The sequence below is a fragment of the Dreissena polymorpha genome, chromosome 7 (genome assembly GCF_020536995.1).
Source record: "Dreissena polymorpha isolate Duluth1 chromosome 7, UMN_Dpol_1.0, whole genome shotgun sequence".
NCBI classification, from domain to species: Eukaryota; Metazoa; Mollusca; class Bivalvia; order Myida; family Dreissenidae; genus Dreissena; species Dreissena polymorpha.
Window position 1 is genome coordinate 44057471 of NC_068361.1, and position 17848 is coordinate 44075318.

Sequence of the window (17848 nt, forward strand, 5' to 3'; positions counted from 1 at the left end):
GATTGTTATAACATGTTACTGAGCAGAAATATGCAGCATTGTAAACTTGATAGTTGAAGGTTTGTGTCCAAGTCGATATCTATATCACTACAAATATTCTTCACTAGAAACTTCCCACATGTCATTTATCATTTTACATAATGTGGCTGTTAACATTTAACCCGCATTACAATATTCTAGAAGTGTTTTCAAATACTTTAATAAACACACATCTTTATGTTATCGAACAATCTACTAACCTACGATGTGGCGTAAATAAAAAGGTTAAATCTGTATAATATATTATTTATATAAGAAATCCTACCACAACAACTAGTTGTTTTTCCACAATGTCTACGTCAGGGTAGTGTTCGTTCGTAGCAACTGCCGACACAGTTATTAGATAAGTTCCCGCTTCCAATGGCATAATGGGAAACTTAAGAGTCCTTGCGTTGTCCGGAGGCTTAAAGTCAGATTGTGTTATTATACATTTCACTAATTTTAAGTGTAGCAAGTGATTATTTATTGGCTTAGTATGAGGATAGCGGACGATTTAACAGGTTTACACTCTCTCTTGCTTTGCACTGACCACGTTCCCTAGCAATTACCCAAACATTAATTATTGTTTGTGTTACAGTTTTGACTAGTTTATATATACTGTATTGTAAAGCATATTTAAAGCATTCCTTAAATGAAAGACTTCCGGATATTAACAAGAATTTGTCGCCCGATAGCATATCTGGACTTTCAGTTTTCCTATATAGAAAGACATCCTGGAGAAACATGCTTCAGTAAGATATGTTTGTTTTTTTAAATATAACCGCACACAAGTGTTATTGAAAATGAGCTTTGATTTGTATGCCTTAAAAGATCAAATCTTGATACTACTTTACATAAACATATTTTAATTATGTGTTAATGCTATGCGAGAATGTATTCGCAATTAATAATTTGTCTCTGTTTTTTGACATGCGATGCATTATTGCTCATGTTCAGTTACGCTGTGTTTCACAATAAAAATGCAGTGTACGGCTATACGGCGGGTGCAATCGATTGGTGATGAAAGATGCATTCACAACGGACAAAACAGTAATATGTCACTCACCAAGGTAATTAATTGCGGTGGTGATTGTTCTCCGGGTAGTGTGCCATAGCACAAACCACTTACGCTTTTCAGGTAGACTCGAACCTATACTTGTCATGATTAAATGAAAGAAAATCGTTATGAACAAATAAATTGCGTATGAGTGTTTATATATTCTACATTCTAAACAAAGTGATATCAATTACAGCATACATTTTCAAAAATCTTTCATCGGGTGTAAAATCACTTTTAAATGCTGGCTTTCATGAATGCCAGTCATCAATATAAATATAGTTAATAAATAAGTAAAATAAAAATGTGGTTACAAACGTAGGATGATGCTACGAGTGCTGCTTATTTTATTTTTATTGAACACTCTATTAACTTCTTTGTCGCATGCCATTCATAGACAACTATTTAAGGACTAACGGAACGACCAACAGGTTTTAATAAAATTTACTCTCCGATAATGTGTATGAAGTATCATTATTCTTGTATCATTTTGTCAAAGAAGTTCAACAACCCAGATGATATTGGCATAATTTCGTAACAATTAAGGCTTCTATACTTAACTGTACTTATTTTAAATAGTACATAATTCAAATGCCCATATCACACTAAAAGTACTTACAATTTGTTCTATTATAAAATGATTGAACACTGTCACTTTGACATTGAACTTTTCCTTTCGTGTAACTTTGTTTGGCAGGTCGACTTGAATAAAAAAATGTCTAAAGGCTTGGACTTTCTTGGGCACTGCGATGCATGCACCAGTGTTTTCAGATATACCTATAATGAAAATGAAATACATAAATATCTACCATTATATTACAAACCATGAATTTAAATATTCAGCAACAATTAGCCACCTTGCACGCACTTTTTAAAGTTTGTACACATGCAGGTCGTGATAATGATAATGAACTATTTCCTCAATAAGTACACTTTTGGACGAATTATTCCAGATGATGTTTACAGCTCACACGGATTTATTTTTACAAATACAAACGGTATGCTGACACAAGAACAAGCATATTAATTTTGTATAAACAATCTGGCATTATCCTTGATTTGATGCAAAATGAAAACAATTTTTTTAAAAATAGTTACCTATGGCTTGAATCGACCATTCTGTTATAGATTCTCTGTATTTTATAACGGTTGAAAAGCTCCGAGCACTGAAAACAGAATATTATTGCTTAATATATGAACTATTCAACAAGTTTGTATTTTATCTGACTACCTTTACAAAAACGCCAACTACCAATATATGAATGTAAATTAAAACTGTTTTGAACTTATTAAGTTGTTTTCCGTCAATTTAAGTCACATCGTGTACTCAATCGTTAGATGTAAATTCCCAAAGAATGTTTTTACTTAATGTTGATGTAAACACGGTTATTACATATTAAGCGTAGTACGCATGTAGGTTAATTACACGAGTTCATCCAGCATTATCTTGAATGTCACTCTCACTATAATGGGGTTGATTGAAATCAACATAAATAAAAAAAAACACTATGTATTTGGCACTTGAAGTTTCTTTTTCAAATAGAGCAAGTTTATAATGTCTGGACTTTTATATCATGCGTAAAAACAACAAGACACCGCTAATTTTTTAAGCGTTGTCTTTTAACATATCTTCTAAACACATGCAATGATCACTTATGTGTTTGCTCAATATTTTGGAACAGTTTACCTAACCACGTGTTCTTCAAAAAAGAACGACGTTTCGAAGTTTTTACGAACTCTCTGGGTTATTCCCATATTTTTTAACATGCCGACGTCAAGTTGATAATGATCTTGACCACTTAAGACCGATTCGCCGCTGCCTTCCTTTAAATCTGGAAAGTAACAATTTGTTTTTAGAGAATATATGGTTGGTGACTTTTTATAACATTTGATATCAGACGAGGCTGATATGGCTGAAGAAAAAAGTAAAACTTCAAAAGCCTTTTCACACGCCATACCGGACGAGTCTGATATGACAAAATATTTAAAGTCACTGACCATGTGTTATATTTAGTATGCAGAATTTAATGCCAATATTGCATAACCAATAAAGAAAAAAACACACATCCGTCAAATTGTATTTATGTACAATACTATATTATGCAAATGAGATACCGCCTGATTACATCCGCTAGCGTCTGTGCATATTTACACATTATAACCAGTTCGCAAATAAACAACAGACAATACAATTTTAACGCACACATTTTAACAAAATCATTTCCTGCACTAAAACTACATTTACAATATGTGTATAATTATCTAATTATACATTTACTTCTACCACATGTGTTGTAGCAAAAGGCTTCTTTTCAAAGCGAACGTGTAACCTAGTGATACCGTCTATCAGTGTATTAAACTTTTGTTCTTCTATATCTATTTTTAAAATAAATAAATCAAAGCAACTACATAAGACTGAGATTACGTTACCCTTTTCATGCGGAAATAACAATTCCGCTCTATTTTTCTCATATATCTGCTTCATTCTATATATTGTCAGCTTTAATTTGCTTTGTCATAAAAAACCCGTAAAGTTATGTATTACAATTAACCTATCTCGATGGTTGTTAGATTTTTGGCATTAGAAAATTATTCAAGGTAAGGTTTAATAAACAAAATAATTAATGGTTTACATTTTAATTCGACGTATATATATATATATATATATATATATATATATATATATATATATATATATATATATATGTGTGTGTGTGTGTGTGTGTGTGTTTGCATTTAGTAATAAAAATATGTACATTTAATAAAAAAATATAATAATGACATAAAACAGTAAATTACAATACAATATTGTTTGCAATCATGTTTTATCATATTTTCTTTTGCTAGCTTAAAACTGTTGATGAAAGAGAGTTGAAAATCAGGGGGGCATACGTATACGCGTTTAAGTGAGAAAGTTGGAACAAAACTTCAAAGATGGCGTCGTTTTAGTGTTTTAGGAGAAGCGGATATTTTCACCCGGTAAGCCAGTTATTATTTATATTTCTTTTAAATAAATAAGCCCTTTCGGCTCTACAGTGTTTGTGCTCCCCTCGGTTTTTTGTGTCAATACCGTAGACGTCGGAATAAAAAAGTTATTGAAACAAAACCGTCGACAAATTTGTTGTTTAATTTCTTGACCTTCGAGATGTTGGATGTTCGAATATCATTTCTCTCATAATAAACAGTATTTGTGCATGTTTACAGTAAAATATAACATAAATCACGATTATATTATTATCTCGACGCGTTTATATGCCTATTAATTCATTTAATTCCGAATTACAACGGGTTAAGCCCCTTTTTGGAACTAAACTTCCTTTTAAGCACATTTTGGGACCTGACTTCCAAATGATAAACAGCTCTTTCCTATGTTAGAAGGTTTTATGCGAAAAAACTTTCGTGAATGAATTCCGCGTTGGTGCGAATAATTTATAATTATATAAGAGAAAATGATATTTGTACATCCCATTTCTCGAATGCCACGTTAGGAGACAACAGATTTGTGGACGGTTTTCCTTCAATAACTTTTTTATTCCGACGTCTACCATCTTGAAACAAAAACCGTGGGAAGCACAAACACCAGAGAGCCGAAAGGGCGTATTCATTTAAAATAATTATAAATATAAAAGGGCTTACCGGGTGAAAATATCCTCTCTTCCTTCAAGGAAACCCAACTTTCTCACTTAAACGCGGTAAGCTCCCGTATACGTATGCCCCCCATGTGAAAAAGAAGATCTTCAAGAAAACACATGAAAAAATCGTTTACAGTCTTGTTAAAGGTACACAGATTAAGCAAGTACATTGATGATGTTTGGAAATATTTAGCTTTAGCATTCATCTATCATGCGCACTGACTTATTATATAACTATGGAATGCCTTCGATTTGAATCATTTGTACCAAAAATCGACATTCGTTACTCAATCCTTAAAAACATTATACAACTTTGTATGTATTTTAACCGTAACATCTTTTTTTAATCTTAACAAGCTATCTTGAGATTTCTATAACATGTATAATTTTTTATTTTCTAACAATTATAGGGCGCATTGTTTTAAAGGCTCAAACCAGAATAAGAAGTAAAAAAGCACATATATAACCTATTTTTGGATAAAATTGATTAATGGTACCCGCTATTAGAGAGTACTTGCTCAATAGTGTGAACAATTGAAGCAACAAACCACAATGACTAAATTAAGCGGAATTTTAACGTAACGTGCACATTTGTATTGATAACAGTGATTACATTTTTCAACTTGTCCATCTCCGTTGCATACGTTTATGTGTGAAATGTTAACTGTTGCCACGAAAAACAGCTCTTCAAGTGTTAAAGGGGCCTTTTCACAGATTTTGGCATGAATTGAAGTTTGTCATAAAATGCTTTATATTGATAAATTTAAACATTGGACCTAACATTCTCCAGTAAAAAACAAAAACAAAAATACAATTAAAACAGGTAAAAAATAGGTAACCTACATCTGGGCTCGAACCACTTACCCCTAGAGTTTTCTGATAAGACCACTCGACCATCCGTGCTCATGCTATGAGAATATGTATTTTTTACTTTATAAAACCAATCCTCGTAGTTTCATAAAATATACTGACAACAACAAAACTTTCCAAAGTATTCAATCATTTCGTGTTGCAACGCTTTATAATTTTCAGGTTTTCAAATCGTCAAAGGATGCATATAATGGATATTTTAGAGCATGGTAAATGTTCAATATTGCTGTTTCATTACAAATATCAAACGTAAAACGAAAATTTGCGAATCTGAAGTAATTTCTTAAATTTTGTCAATTTACCAAAACGTGAATAGGCCACTTTAAGTCAAAGTGGATGGGGAACGAAACTGCATCTGGATTTCGAGATGATGGAACTTAATGAGAAAGATGCTTTTGTTTAAGATTCAGAGACGCTGCTAGTTGCGTTTCAGGTTAAACAAAGGTACTTTGGTTTTGTTTGGTAAGTGAAATGATGGATTGATTGATGTTTGACATTTGAGTGCCTGATAAAAATAAACATATTTTCTGTCTCTGGAGATATTCCGGGTATGTTGCCGTATTTAATGATGCTTTGTAAATTCTTATGACAACTGATCTGTATGATATCAGTGGGACCGTATCCTGACACCCGAAGTTACTACAAAATGTGTTTCCTGCCAAGTGGTTGGTAAGTTTCGTTGTTTGACAGCAAAAATATACATACATTTTTTTATTTATGCTATTTCTTTGACACCCATTAGCATGCTGATGAGCCAACCATCAATGCCAGTGGCCATACTGTCATTGGTCTGCATGCTTTTTTACAATTAAAAAGCGTCCTTTATATCGAATAAGGCAGGGGCTGTTTTGACGCATATGCATGTAGTCTTAGTAACAATTTTAAGTTATTTTTATTTTTATTTTTATAAGCATGTTACAACACTTCGATCGGAAACTGAGGTGCATAATATTATTTCCAAACAATATCAAATGTTGTGCTCTTTATATGAAATAACAAACTATTTCTTTCTTGTTTTACAAATTTGCAGTAATTTGCTCTTATAACGTTTTGGAAAATAAATGTCTAGCGCATTACAGATTTATGTGAATGGCAAACACGGCGGACGAGCTATCGCATGAAACACTCAACGCATTTATACAAAAAATAAAATCACACAATATGTAAATATGCACAAAACAAAACGATTGAAATGACACACCATTTCAAAAACGTCGATGCAAGAACAAGAAATCAAGTGATGTCATTTTATTGGTAATCTCCAATGTTTAGTTATTAATCTCATCATACTCAATTTCTAGAACCTTTCAAATTATATTATATTCTTGTACACCATTTGTACCTGGACTCTATTCCATTGTTAAGCAGATGTAATCGTTTAGTTTTCGAGATATAGCTTTTTAACTACCGTTTAACATCTTTTGAAAAAGCATGCAAAACATAAACAGATACAGAAATCAGAAAGAGCCAAAAATTTAAATACTATAAATAGTTCATAAACTGCTTCTAAATATACTTTTCTGAATGTTAAAGTAGACTAATATTTTGAAAATAACAAACCATTTTTCTCCAATGAATTTATAAAAAAGTTCTGTATAATGATGCTTTAAACATGTTCCAGTTCTTGCATTTGAAAGACAAGTGTCGATCGATTTGGTTGTGTGGTGTTTGTACAAATGCAATGTATTATTCAGACATTTTATACTCACTCACGTGTAAAAAAGTAGCTTTTATGATAAAATATATAAAAAATAAAAACAAATACGTTTCAATTTTTTTCAAAGAATGTATGAAAGATATCCCCATACAAGTTTTTTAAACAAAAATGCTCAATATGAAGAGAATTAAAAAAAACATATCTTCACATTTATTGGTTTAAACATTGAATATTCTACAATAAATTTATGAATTTCAGTTATTTAAGACAAAATCTGATGTTCAGAAAATGGCCTTTGAACTACAGTGCATACTGTAAAACCATTTATTTTTATCAGCACAATTTTTCGTCATTAAAAAAGAATTATTCGTCAGCACTTAAATTCGCCAATTTCTTATTTTGGAAAAATGCGTCAGTCAATATCCGATTTAGTTGTAATACATGTCCGTGATAGATCGCGGTTTCGCGGTCGCGACAAATCGTGGTGGGGAAAAGGGATGACACTTGGGAGTCCTGTTTGTCACATGCCAATAATCTAGTATTATATTATCATATATAACTATATATAAAGATAAACACTATGTTAGTATCCATTTACCTTTATCCCCATTCACATCGCGTCGTTTTCGGTTCATTGCGACACATTCAATCGTCTCTTTATGGATGCGTTCATCGTTCACATTAGCGTTTGTTAGAATTGTCAGACCCGCGTTCTGGAAAAGAAAACCAACCGGATATTATCCGGTATTTCCGGATATTATGAGAGAAAATTCCCAAATGGGGAAAAAGGAGATCTTATATTTCCTTAAAGATTCTCTTTTGATGCTTTTATCAATATTGTGATCAGATGGAACATTCGTTGATAAATATTTTAGAGTATTTTATCAACCAATATAAATGCAAACTAAAAACATATAATCAAACACGCATAAAACTATGTTAAACGAACATGGGAGAAATGGTCAAATAAACACGTTCAGTACCTTTACTAGTATATGCATTTATTGTCTGAAGTTAAAATGTGTTTATTTGGGATCTAAAACATTTAAGACCCCATTTAGATTATATCGACTCAGTGTTTTGGGAAGTAAACATACTAGGTGTATTTAAAGATGATCAACAAAACGCTACCCTTTCCAGCTATAGGTTCAGTTCAAGAAAAATCTTATTCATTATTTATAGTTGTTGTATAATAATGTTATACAAAATAAGTTTATGTTTACCTTGAATATTTCTTCGCTGTTCGTTCTTCCCCCAGCACCACAACCGAGGTCGTGAGCTTCCATTTCATTGAAAATCTATGAACACGATGTTTGTGATTTAAATGATTGATCTAATATGCAGATGCTATACGAATATTGTTAAAGATACCACGAAAATAGCATTTTGCCCCCTTACACTATATATTTTTTGTAGTTTTTATTTACTGACTTCAATGAATTTTCAATAACGCAAACCTATAGAATACAGCTGCAGGTAATGAAATTTGATTAACGAGTGCTTAGTGCATTATATCCAGCTCCAAATCAATAAGCACTACCTTAAGGACAGACATGTTCTTTCTAGAAATGTGACGTCACCGCATTCGTCTGACCTCTAGGCTAATGGAAACATACGCCAATTTTTAACTAATGAGAATACACGATGATTACAGTAAGCGAAGTAATAAAATAATGTCTAAATATTCACAACTATTCACATTATATTATAATTATTATTATTATAATAATTATTATTAAATACAATATGTCTATCAGTCTTATACGATCGATATTTAATTGTATTTCTTTAGTTCAACAATGCTTGCATGCGCGTTTTCATATTTGTTGCAATTAGTACTTTTGCGCAATTTAAGAAGCTCACCTGTTGCAATAAATGAAGGATAGAATGTACACAATGTACGCGTGTAAATGAAAACAAATGCCCACGAGGACACCTTTTCAGCGAAAATGACTTAACTAACACAATACAGTAAAATCGATGATAAGCTTCACAAAATTCCATCTGTACCCTGAGAGGCTAATATGTTTAATTAACAAATATGTATTTCAACCCAGAATACATTATTTTGCGAATCATTACCTTATTTTCCATAAGAACGTTTTTGTTGTTCAACTGCAGCATTGCTTTATCGATGACGTTGAATCCTACCCACATTCCGGATGGACCGGTGACTGTTAGTTTGGATGTTGTACTTGGCCACACATTGCGATGTTCAAGATGGAGCTCCATCTGTATTGCCAGAACATAAATATAGTAACTATTTAAAGTTTGATGGAAGTTTACTAATTTCAACAATGCAGCATTCTTCGGATTTAAGATAGCACACCCGTAATGGGCACCTTTCCAAATATAACCTAATGTATTATTTTCTTAATCAGCATCATTTCACTGAACTACATGCAAATTTTAGGTAGGCTGTCCATGCTTTAAAAAACAATATACTGATTTTTTTCAAAACCGCCCCCACGCTCGGCTTTTGTCCAGTTTATTCGAACCCCATGAGTATATGAAAGTTCCATAATTCATCCAGAGTTCCAAATATCGGCATGCAGTTGGTGTGTACAGATGCAGTAAAGGTGTTTAAAGTTTAAACATGATGAAATAAGTATTATTTTACAGACATTTATTTTTATTACTTGTTATCTATGGAAGAGTGCCATGAAATGTAAGTGGTTTAAGCCAAGTAGAAAGTGGGTTGGTTAAAAAGTGTCATAAAATTCAAAATAGTATCACCCAATTTAGCCATAACGTTTTTTTAATTTTTAAAATTGAAGAATGTGATATAAATTGCAACATATTTAACAATAAACATAGCTTATATGCTATATTTAATCAAATAACGTTAGAAAAGAAAAAAAACGCGTCGCAAAAAGTATGCGTTGTCGGCAGGATTCGAACCTGCGCGGGAAGAACCCAAAAGATTTCTAAGCTATCGCCTTAACCAGTCGGCTAAGACAACTTCACATTAGTATCTGCTTAAATTAGATATCCATTACTAAAAAGGCAAAAAGGCTCCTCGATCTTTGAAGAAATCGCGGAAAATCAATTCGAGTGCGCTACCTTGATCTCTAGGTAAGACACTTACGTCTCAAAGTAAATGCCCTCAATAAAAGGCACCACAAGTTAATGCTTACATATGACGTGACAGATTAGATAAAATAGTCCATATAAACCATTTTGCCTAACAAAATGATGCGAGTTATTACTCTAGCCTTTAATGTAAATACAACAAGTATGTTCATACGGGTAAACCTTTCGTTAATTAAAATATTATTGAAGTAAAGTTTGAAGGAACCCATATCGCTTTGCCACAAAAAACGGTGCTAGTTATAACTATTACCTTAAATGTACATGTAGCCAGGCTGTTCATACGCGGAAAAAAATGCTTGTCGATTGAACTATAACTAATGAAGTGGTTCGAAGTACGTATCATGTTCATCTGTGATAGCCGGATATGATTAACTGTATCGACAAAATATCCCGCACTTTCAAAATATTGACGCACTTTCTAAATATTTAGTGAAATTTGTTTTATCAATATCGAACGCGTATTAAATAAGCAGCTGAAATAAAAGTACACGGTTGTAAAGAGTTTTTAAGAACCTACCCTTTTTATTTATTTACATTTTTTACAAACTGTTACTCATCATCAAGATGAAGTCGATTAAGTTAAGTGAGTATATGTCGAACAATAGAAAGGTGTCTCGATAGTTGAGTACCCATATTGGCGAAAGCTAAGATAGTCGGCTTAATCTCGTTTGAAAAATATTTCACACAAGGATACTCATTAAAATTCCAAATCAAGAGAAACGCGAACACGATTTAACAAATTTCAAACTGTTTCCAAGATGGCCACAAATCGATCATTTAAAAAATTGAATTAAAAATAAAACTCCATCAATTTTAGTTCTTGTAATTATGAGAAGAGAAGTGTATTTGTAATCAAATAAAAATGAACACGAATCCAGTCGAAAAAGTTATCGTTCCAGTGCCAGAATTCGCAAGATGGTATTAGGGTTTACTACTTCCATTGCTTATGAATAGTCGTAATTGATCCAAGGTATCGATTTGGATTTTCTATACTAAGATCGTTTTCTTCTAATTTATCTTTTGAATTGCAAAAGCATTAAGTATGCATGTTAATTGCATATGTTTAATTCATAAAATTATTATTTCACTAACAATTTTGAGGACATACTTCATCATATTTTCGAATCGGATTATGTTGCATACAAACTTGCATATGTTCTGTGAACAAAATTGATTTTGGCGCATTTGAGTTTACAAACTTTCTCACCTTTTCTCGGCATTTTGCATCTACATGAAAAATAGACGAGTCTGCTACTAATTGTGCGTTGTGCACATAAAAGGCAAACACTCGGCCAACGGGTGACACCTTGTCCAAAACATCCTGTTCCAACTGGAAAGTTTGATCTATGGAAGGTGGAAAGTACCGTGTCTCTACAATCCTACCACGAGCTGTTATCTACAGTTAGAAGGTAAATACTTGTTTCAGAGGCATAAATGAGACTCAAAATGTGCCGCGTAACTTTTATTAAGAAAGGATGAATTAAAAAACTTTTGTATTTAAGCATATCTATTATATAAAATTTTATAAGGGTGCAATTTGAATAACTGTATGTACATAATATAAAATAAATATATTAATCCTGGTAAAAAGTACCTTTATTAATAGCGTAGTATTGAATTAATGTTAAACTGTTATCTACAGTTAGAATGTACATACTTGTTTCAGAGGCATATATGAGACTCAAAATGTGCCACGTAAATTTTATTAAGAAAGGATGAATAAAAAACTTTTGTATTTAAGCATATCTATTATATAAAATTTTATTAGGGTGAAATTTGTATAACTGTATGTACATAATATAAAATAAATATATTAATCCTGGTAAAAGTACCTTTATTTATAGCGAAGTATTGAATTAATGTTAAATGCGATGTTAAAGTTTTCATGCAGGTTGCAGTAAAATATATTTATAATCAAAGTGACGATTTATTGTCTTTCGTAATATATGGATTTTAATTTTAATAAAGTGCTTTTATACATGTGTTTACATACATTTATTTGAATAATTATAATCGTTAAGTCAATTATGTAACATAACATACGGCTGATGATTGATAATGTCCCATTCGCGATAATTTTGCTTTAGGCAAGTAAATTGCCATATGATACGCAAAGTACAAAAGCAGATGACGAAAACAAATGTCAATAAATAATGTTGTGCTCACCACATTGATAAAGTAACTGCAAACATAGCTTTCGAGGTTAAACTTATTTTCAGGTTCAAATATTAATAAATACAATATTTCAGTATCATTAACCAGTCGAGAAAAAGATAACAATGAACATACAAACCAGCATTAGTATGCCTGTGTATTGAGCCGCTTGATTCATGTTGATGGTTGTGTTGGCCCAAATGAACGAGGTGCCTTCCTAACGGAATCAATCGATGAGCATATACTTTACTCTATATACTTTCTTGATAGATTCACAACATAATTCCTAATTTGTAAATAACTAATTATTGACACTGGTTAAGTGTGTTTTCGAATAACAAATAAACAATAAAAACAACAAGCGTTACATACGAGTAATGCAATCCTCACACTAGCGTAAATGATTAGAATTCTTATTGGACAAACGTACCATGTCTACTTTATCGACGACAATCTGACTGTCTCCCGTATATGGCTGAAGGACCAACCCTGTTGTACATTTTTCAAACCCAGGGGCGTAAACCTTTAGTAAAAATGTGTATGTATTCATAAGAGCAATGTGTGGATATTCCCAGATATCCTCAAGTTCCATAAATTCAGTCAATAACTGTATTCCTTACGGTATTACAATAATATAAAACGGAAATAATTTTAGAATCGTATATAGAATTCAGCCTTTTCCACACTAAATATATACTTTGTAACTATTTCAGTACTGATAACGTTTTAGAAAGAGCAAACATGAGAAAATTTCGATATTTTTTTACTAGATGAAAGGTGAAAAACAACAACAATATATGAAAATTTATTCTAACGAAGTTAAACATTGTTAACACAAGATGTTGCTTTCAAGAATAGGAACGTTTAGTTTGATTTCCACATACATTGACCTTTGTCAACAGAAGCAAAAAACATCTACATAAATATATCATAAGAAAAAGTATTGCTCCTGGTATTTTATATACGGCAATATTCCTAAAACCAATATAATACATGGTAATGCAAACACATCTGATTTAGTGCATCGAGACCGTTTCTTGGACTTTGCTGGGTTGAACCAGTATCGAATGTCCATGACATGAGAAAACTCCGAGAATGGGGATCGACATTCTGGTCGCTATTCGTCACTACGTCACTGCGACCTTTCATTTGAATTCAATGTGCCATTTTGTGTTATACCATGATATTGTTTGCATAATGTTGACTAATTTCTAAAATCTTGTTTGAACTAATGGTTTTCACTGAATTTTGAGCAATATTTTTGTATTCGACCATCACAATGAAAAAAAAATCATTTCATTATTTAATTCTCATTTTACAAAATACACTGACAATAGTATACCAATTAATTTCACGGACAGCCATTTATACCATTCAAAAACTGTTATGGTTAAAGTTGTATCGACCCATTAAACGTACAACACTACAAAAACAAATACTATGTGTATAATACGCTTAGAAAATATTAGTTTGAATTGAGATACTGATATTGCCACTGTTTTATAGACACGAAACTGAGATTGACTGTTTAAAGCTTTCATATATTAAATTAAAACTCATATATTAAATTTATACGGATATACCTGTATTATCCTGCTCATAAAGTTCTGGTTTGCAGCTGGGATACGAGCCACATAATGGCCATCGTAGTTCGACCGATGTTCTTGTGGAGTGCCTCCGTCGATCGTTAGATGAAACACCTCTCGATGGGCCGGTTTACCGTTTGCATATAGCATGTTTATCTGAAGATTTAAACTTCTTTTATTATATTTTAACCCATCTGATCATTTCACAAATGTTCCAATACAAAACCAACACCACGTTATGCGTATGTTAAAAACACACGAAACAAATGTATAACACCTATCCATACATGCACACTCACCTGCATGTAGTGTGCGATGCCTTTCCGGTAAGTAGTCTTCGAACGCGAAAAGTCAAACTTGAAAGGACACTCGACAAACATCAAGGAATCATCAACTCGCGACTCCTCCTTGCCTGTTGCAGATTCATATACCCTTGAAGACAACTCTAACACGGCGTCTGCAGGAAACTGTCCTCCTAAACCTTGCACTATCTTCGTTATATTGACCACAAAGAATGCATTTCCATCTTTCAGCTAAATGGAAACAAGAAATACCTATATACATGAAAAATAAACAAAATTATCAAAAAATATTTAGACATACGATCATTAATGTATGTGTGTTTTGTATATAAATCAACAGTTGGCATTTATACAATAAAAACAAGAACTTCTTTTTCTATAAGACTAAGGCTTATATTCAAGTGCCGAGGTATTACAATTCTTGGTATATTTTTATTTTTAAAAGAATAAAAAGTATCCCCTTTCATTTGTTCATAAAGTACTATTTATAAAGCATATAGCGCAACACACATTCATGTTCATACATTTAGCATGTGGATTCTAACACCACGTTTAAACATTTGATAATTATTACCATTGGTCTTTTTATCTTGTTTTTGTTAGATTTAAACAATAACCATTTTCGTTTACTAGTGTTAGCAAAACAAATGTTGTTTTTAAACAACTCGGACTAAACAGGTTTAATTCTTACACGTCGAAAATTCAAACCGTTTGAGGTAAGCCAAATAACCAAAACTGCCAGGCATACTTTAAGCAAGGAAATAAACAATACAGCTGTATTTAATGCCGATGCAGACGCTATACCGAATGTCTCCCCATGGTTACAACGCGTTCCGGGTCCGACACTCCCCCCTCCTTCCGGACGTTAATGTCGAGTCCTGCAATGCCCTCAACAGCCTTGCCGTAGAAGTATCTGTGCATGTTGGAAATGAATTACCGGATTTATAATGCAATGCAGAGGTGTTTGTAAGCGGAGAAAGAATGTCTAGTTTGAAGACAGCACGGAAAAATAATGTAAACGCGAAGTCAATTACTAAACTGCTGAAGAAGAACTACGGTTTATTAATGTTCACCATATATTTATTCGATTGTTATAACATGAGAACAATGGAAAGAAGAAAAACATATATCTTATTGAATGTTAACGATGCGTTCAGTTTCTGGGCTATCTAAAACAAGTCGAATTCAAATTTTTCAGCAATGAAGCTAACAACTAACTTGGCTGATACTGTAACATCCATATTAGTCTCATTTGGCAATATGTAATCCCGTCGAGTTGAAATCTCTACCCCGAAGGTAGGGAGAACTGAAAAACAGGTAAACGATCGAAATTGCCACAGTAAAAAAGCTTGCGATCACAAAGTTTCTTGAATTGCTTTTTGAAGACTTAAGTTAACGTATTACCATTTATAATGGTTAATATGCACCCCATATTGCCTATCGATCGGTGGCAATTGATATTTGAGATTATCAATTGGCGAACGTCTGTTCTATTGCTTTGTAAAATAGACACGTGTTAATATATGCACAGTACACATCGTAAAATACGTGTTCAACAACTGCTTACATCATTTATGAGAACGATTTTACAATACATTTTATACGATTTTTTCATACTTGTGATAATTTTCGTTCTCCAACGGCTCGTTGGTAATGGTTTTCATACTTCCACTTACCAAATTCGCGCACTTCAATAGGAGCAATGGCATACGTCTCCAACTAAAAATATCAAACGAATTGTGCGCGATAAAACATCATGAGGGAGAGAGACAGACAGACAGACAGAGAGAGAGAGAGAGAGATAGAGACAGAGAGAGAGAGAGACAGAGAGAGAGAGAGACAGAGAAAGAGAGAGACAGACAGAGAGAGAGAGGGAGTCATTGAGTACGGTAATGGTTAAGCGGGAAAAATGCTTGGTTTCCCGTCCGTCTTGGCATACATGATTGTTGTTACTAGTTCTTGTCAGACGGGACCATAACACGATTCGATTTAAGTGGTGGTGAAGAATGTTTCCACGTTTGCCGAAGCACTGAACCGTGCCATGGAGGTCATTAAACGTTGCTCATTAAAGACATTTGAGCGAAAGAAGAAAAGTTTTCACATAAATGTATTGAAAAGTCCGACAAATACAAACACCCGTGTCAAATGCATATTTCCTTAATTGTTTATAAGGTAAGAAACTTGGTTAGATTAACAATGATTATCAAACTGGTTATGATGATGATGATAATGATGATGATGATGATGATGATGATGATGATGATGATGATGATGATGATGATGATGATGATGATGATGATGATGATGATGATGATAATGATGATGATGATGATGATGATGATGATGATGATGATGATGATGATGATGATGATGATGATGATGATGATGATGATGATGATGATGATGATGATGATGATGATGATGATGAATGATGATGATGATAATGATGATGATGATGATCGAACAAAAGACAACCCAGAACACTCAAGTTTTCACGTCATGTTCCAATATTTACCTTTCCACCAAGTTTAGCTTTGATAGTCCATGTTCCTGAATCCGTAAGTGGCGGAAGCTGAAACTTTCCCCTGTAGAAACCATTATTACTCTTCCCAGGATCAAAAGTAGCCCTCCCTACAGTCTGGCCTGTGGGACTCTACAAAGGTGCGTCACAGAGTCAAGTTACTGAAGAGAGTGAACAAATAGTTTGTTTTCTGAATATGTATGCTCTACAAGCAAAATACGTTTTATTCCTTTAACTAGAACAACTAGAACAAAATGAAAATGAATGGTAGCCCCCAAACCTCAGGTTGCAATATTATTCTAACATATTTATTTACACGTTATCAGTAGTTATTTTCAATTCGCCTTATCGACCAGAGCTTGATACTGAATTTTATATGGATTATTATTATTTGTAAAATAATTTCGAAATCATTTAAAATATTGAAAATATACAGCTAGTAACAGCGCATAATTTGACAACTGATGTATTTTTTAAAATATGGCCTCATAGTTCAACCTTCAATATTGACGTAACGAAATACAAATAGATTATTCATTTTAATGGTTCAAAATACATATGCATACTATTTCGACACATGTGATGCCGATGCGTTCAGTATAAATATATAATATAATACTTAAATATGGTACGGCCATTGATATAAACAGTAAGCAATCGATTACAATTGGCAAACAATTATTTTATTTTGAGAATGGATAATCAAGGTTTGCCTGAACTATCACAAGCATTAAATGGTCAATGTTTAAAACTAACTACAAGACAAATTGATAAAGAGGAGTTAATGTAAGATTTTCTTTACTTAATAGTTAATAATTAAGTACTTACAATCAGGTCAATTTTCAGCTGTTTGTCCTTGATTGGCTTCATAGATTCGTCCATTGCAAGAACACGAACATTTACTGTAAACATACAGCTTACCAATAAATACAAGTTTTCAAAAGCAACATTAATAACT

The 17848-nt window shown here is 32.7% G+C and overlaps 1 protein-coding gene across 1 annotated transcript; it reads right to left on the reverse strand.

The window, feature by feature from the left end:
* Positions 1-1466: 1466 nt before the first annotated feature.
* Positions 1467-17790, reverse strand: LOC127839675 (complement C5-like). The gene is made up of 17 exons (XM_052368058.1): positions 17719-17790; positions 16885-17022; positions 16046-16088; positions 15588-15675; positions 15174-15282; positions 14367-14600; positions 14065-14223; positions 12912-13004; positions 12621-12698; positions 11535-11723; positions 9317-9466; positions 8458-8532; positions 7833-7947; positions 2763-2907; positions 2174-2241; positions 1731-1852; positions 1467-1487 (listed from the first exon to the last, which is right to left on the reverse strand). Exons 1-17 carry the CDS (start codon positions 17770-17772, stop codon positions 1467-1469), a joined length of 1881 nt encoding a protein of 626 aa, XP_052224018.1. The 5' UTR covers positions 17773-17790.
* Positions 17791-17848: the final 58 nt, after the last annotated feature.

Bases quoted from the DNA above. Each gene is read 5' to 3' on its own strand.
- LOC127839675 (XM_052368058.1), bottom strand. From the start codon at position 17,772: ATGGACGAATCTATGAAGCCAATCAAGGACAAACAGCTGAAAATTGAC. The intron at 8,533-9,316 runs GTAATGATTCGC...TCGTGTTCATAG, and splicing joins ACGTTCTTATGGAAAATAAG to ATTTTCAATGAAATGGAAGC. The intron at 7,948-8,457 runs GTAAACATAAAC...TTTCTTTTCCAG, and splicing joins ACAGCGAAGAAATATTCAAG to AACGCGGGTCTGACAATTCT.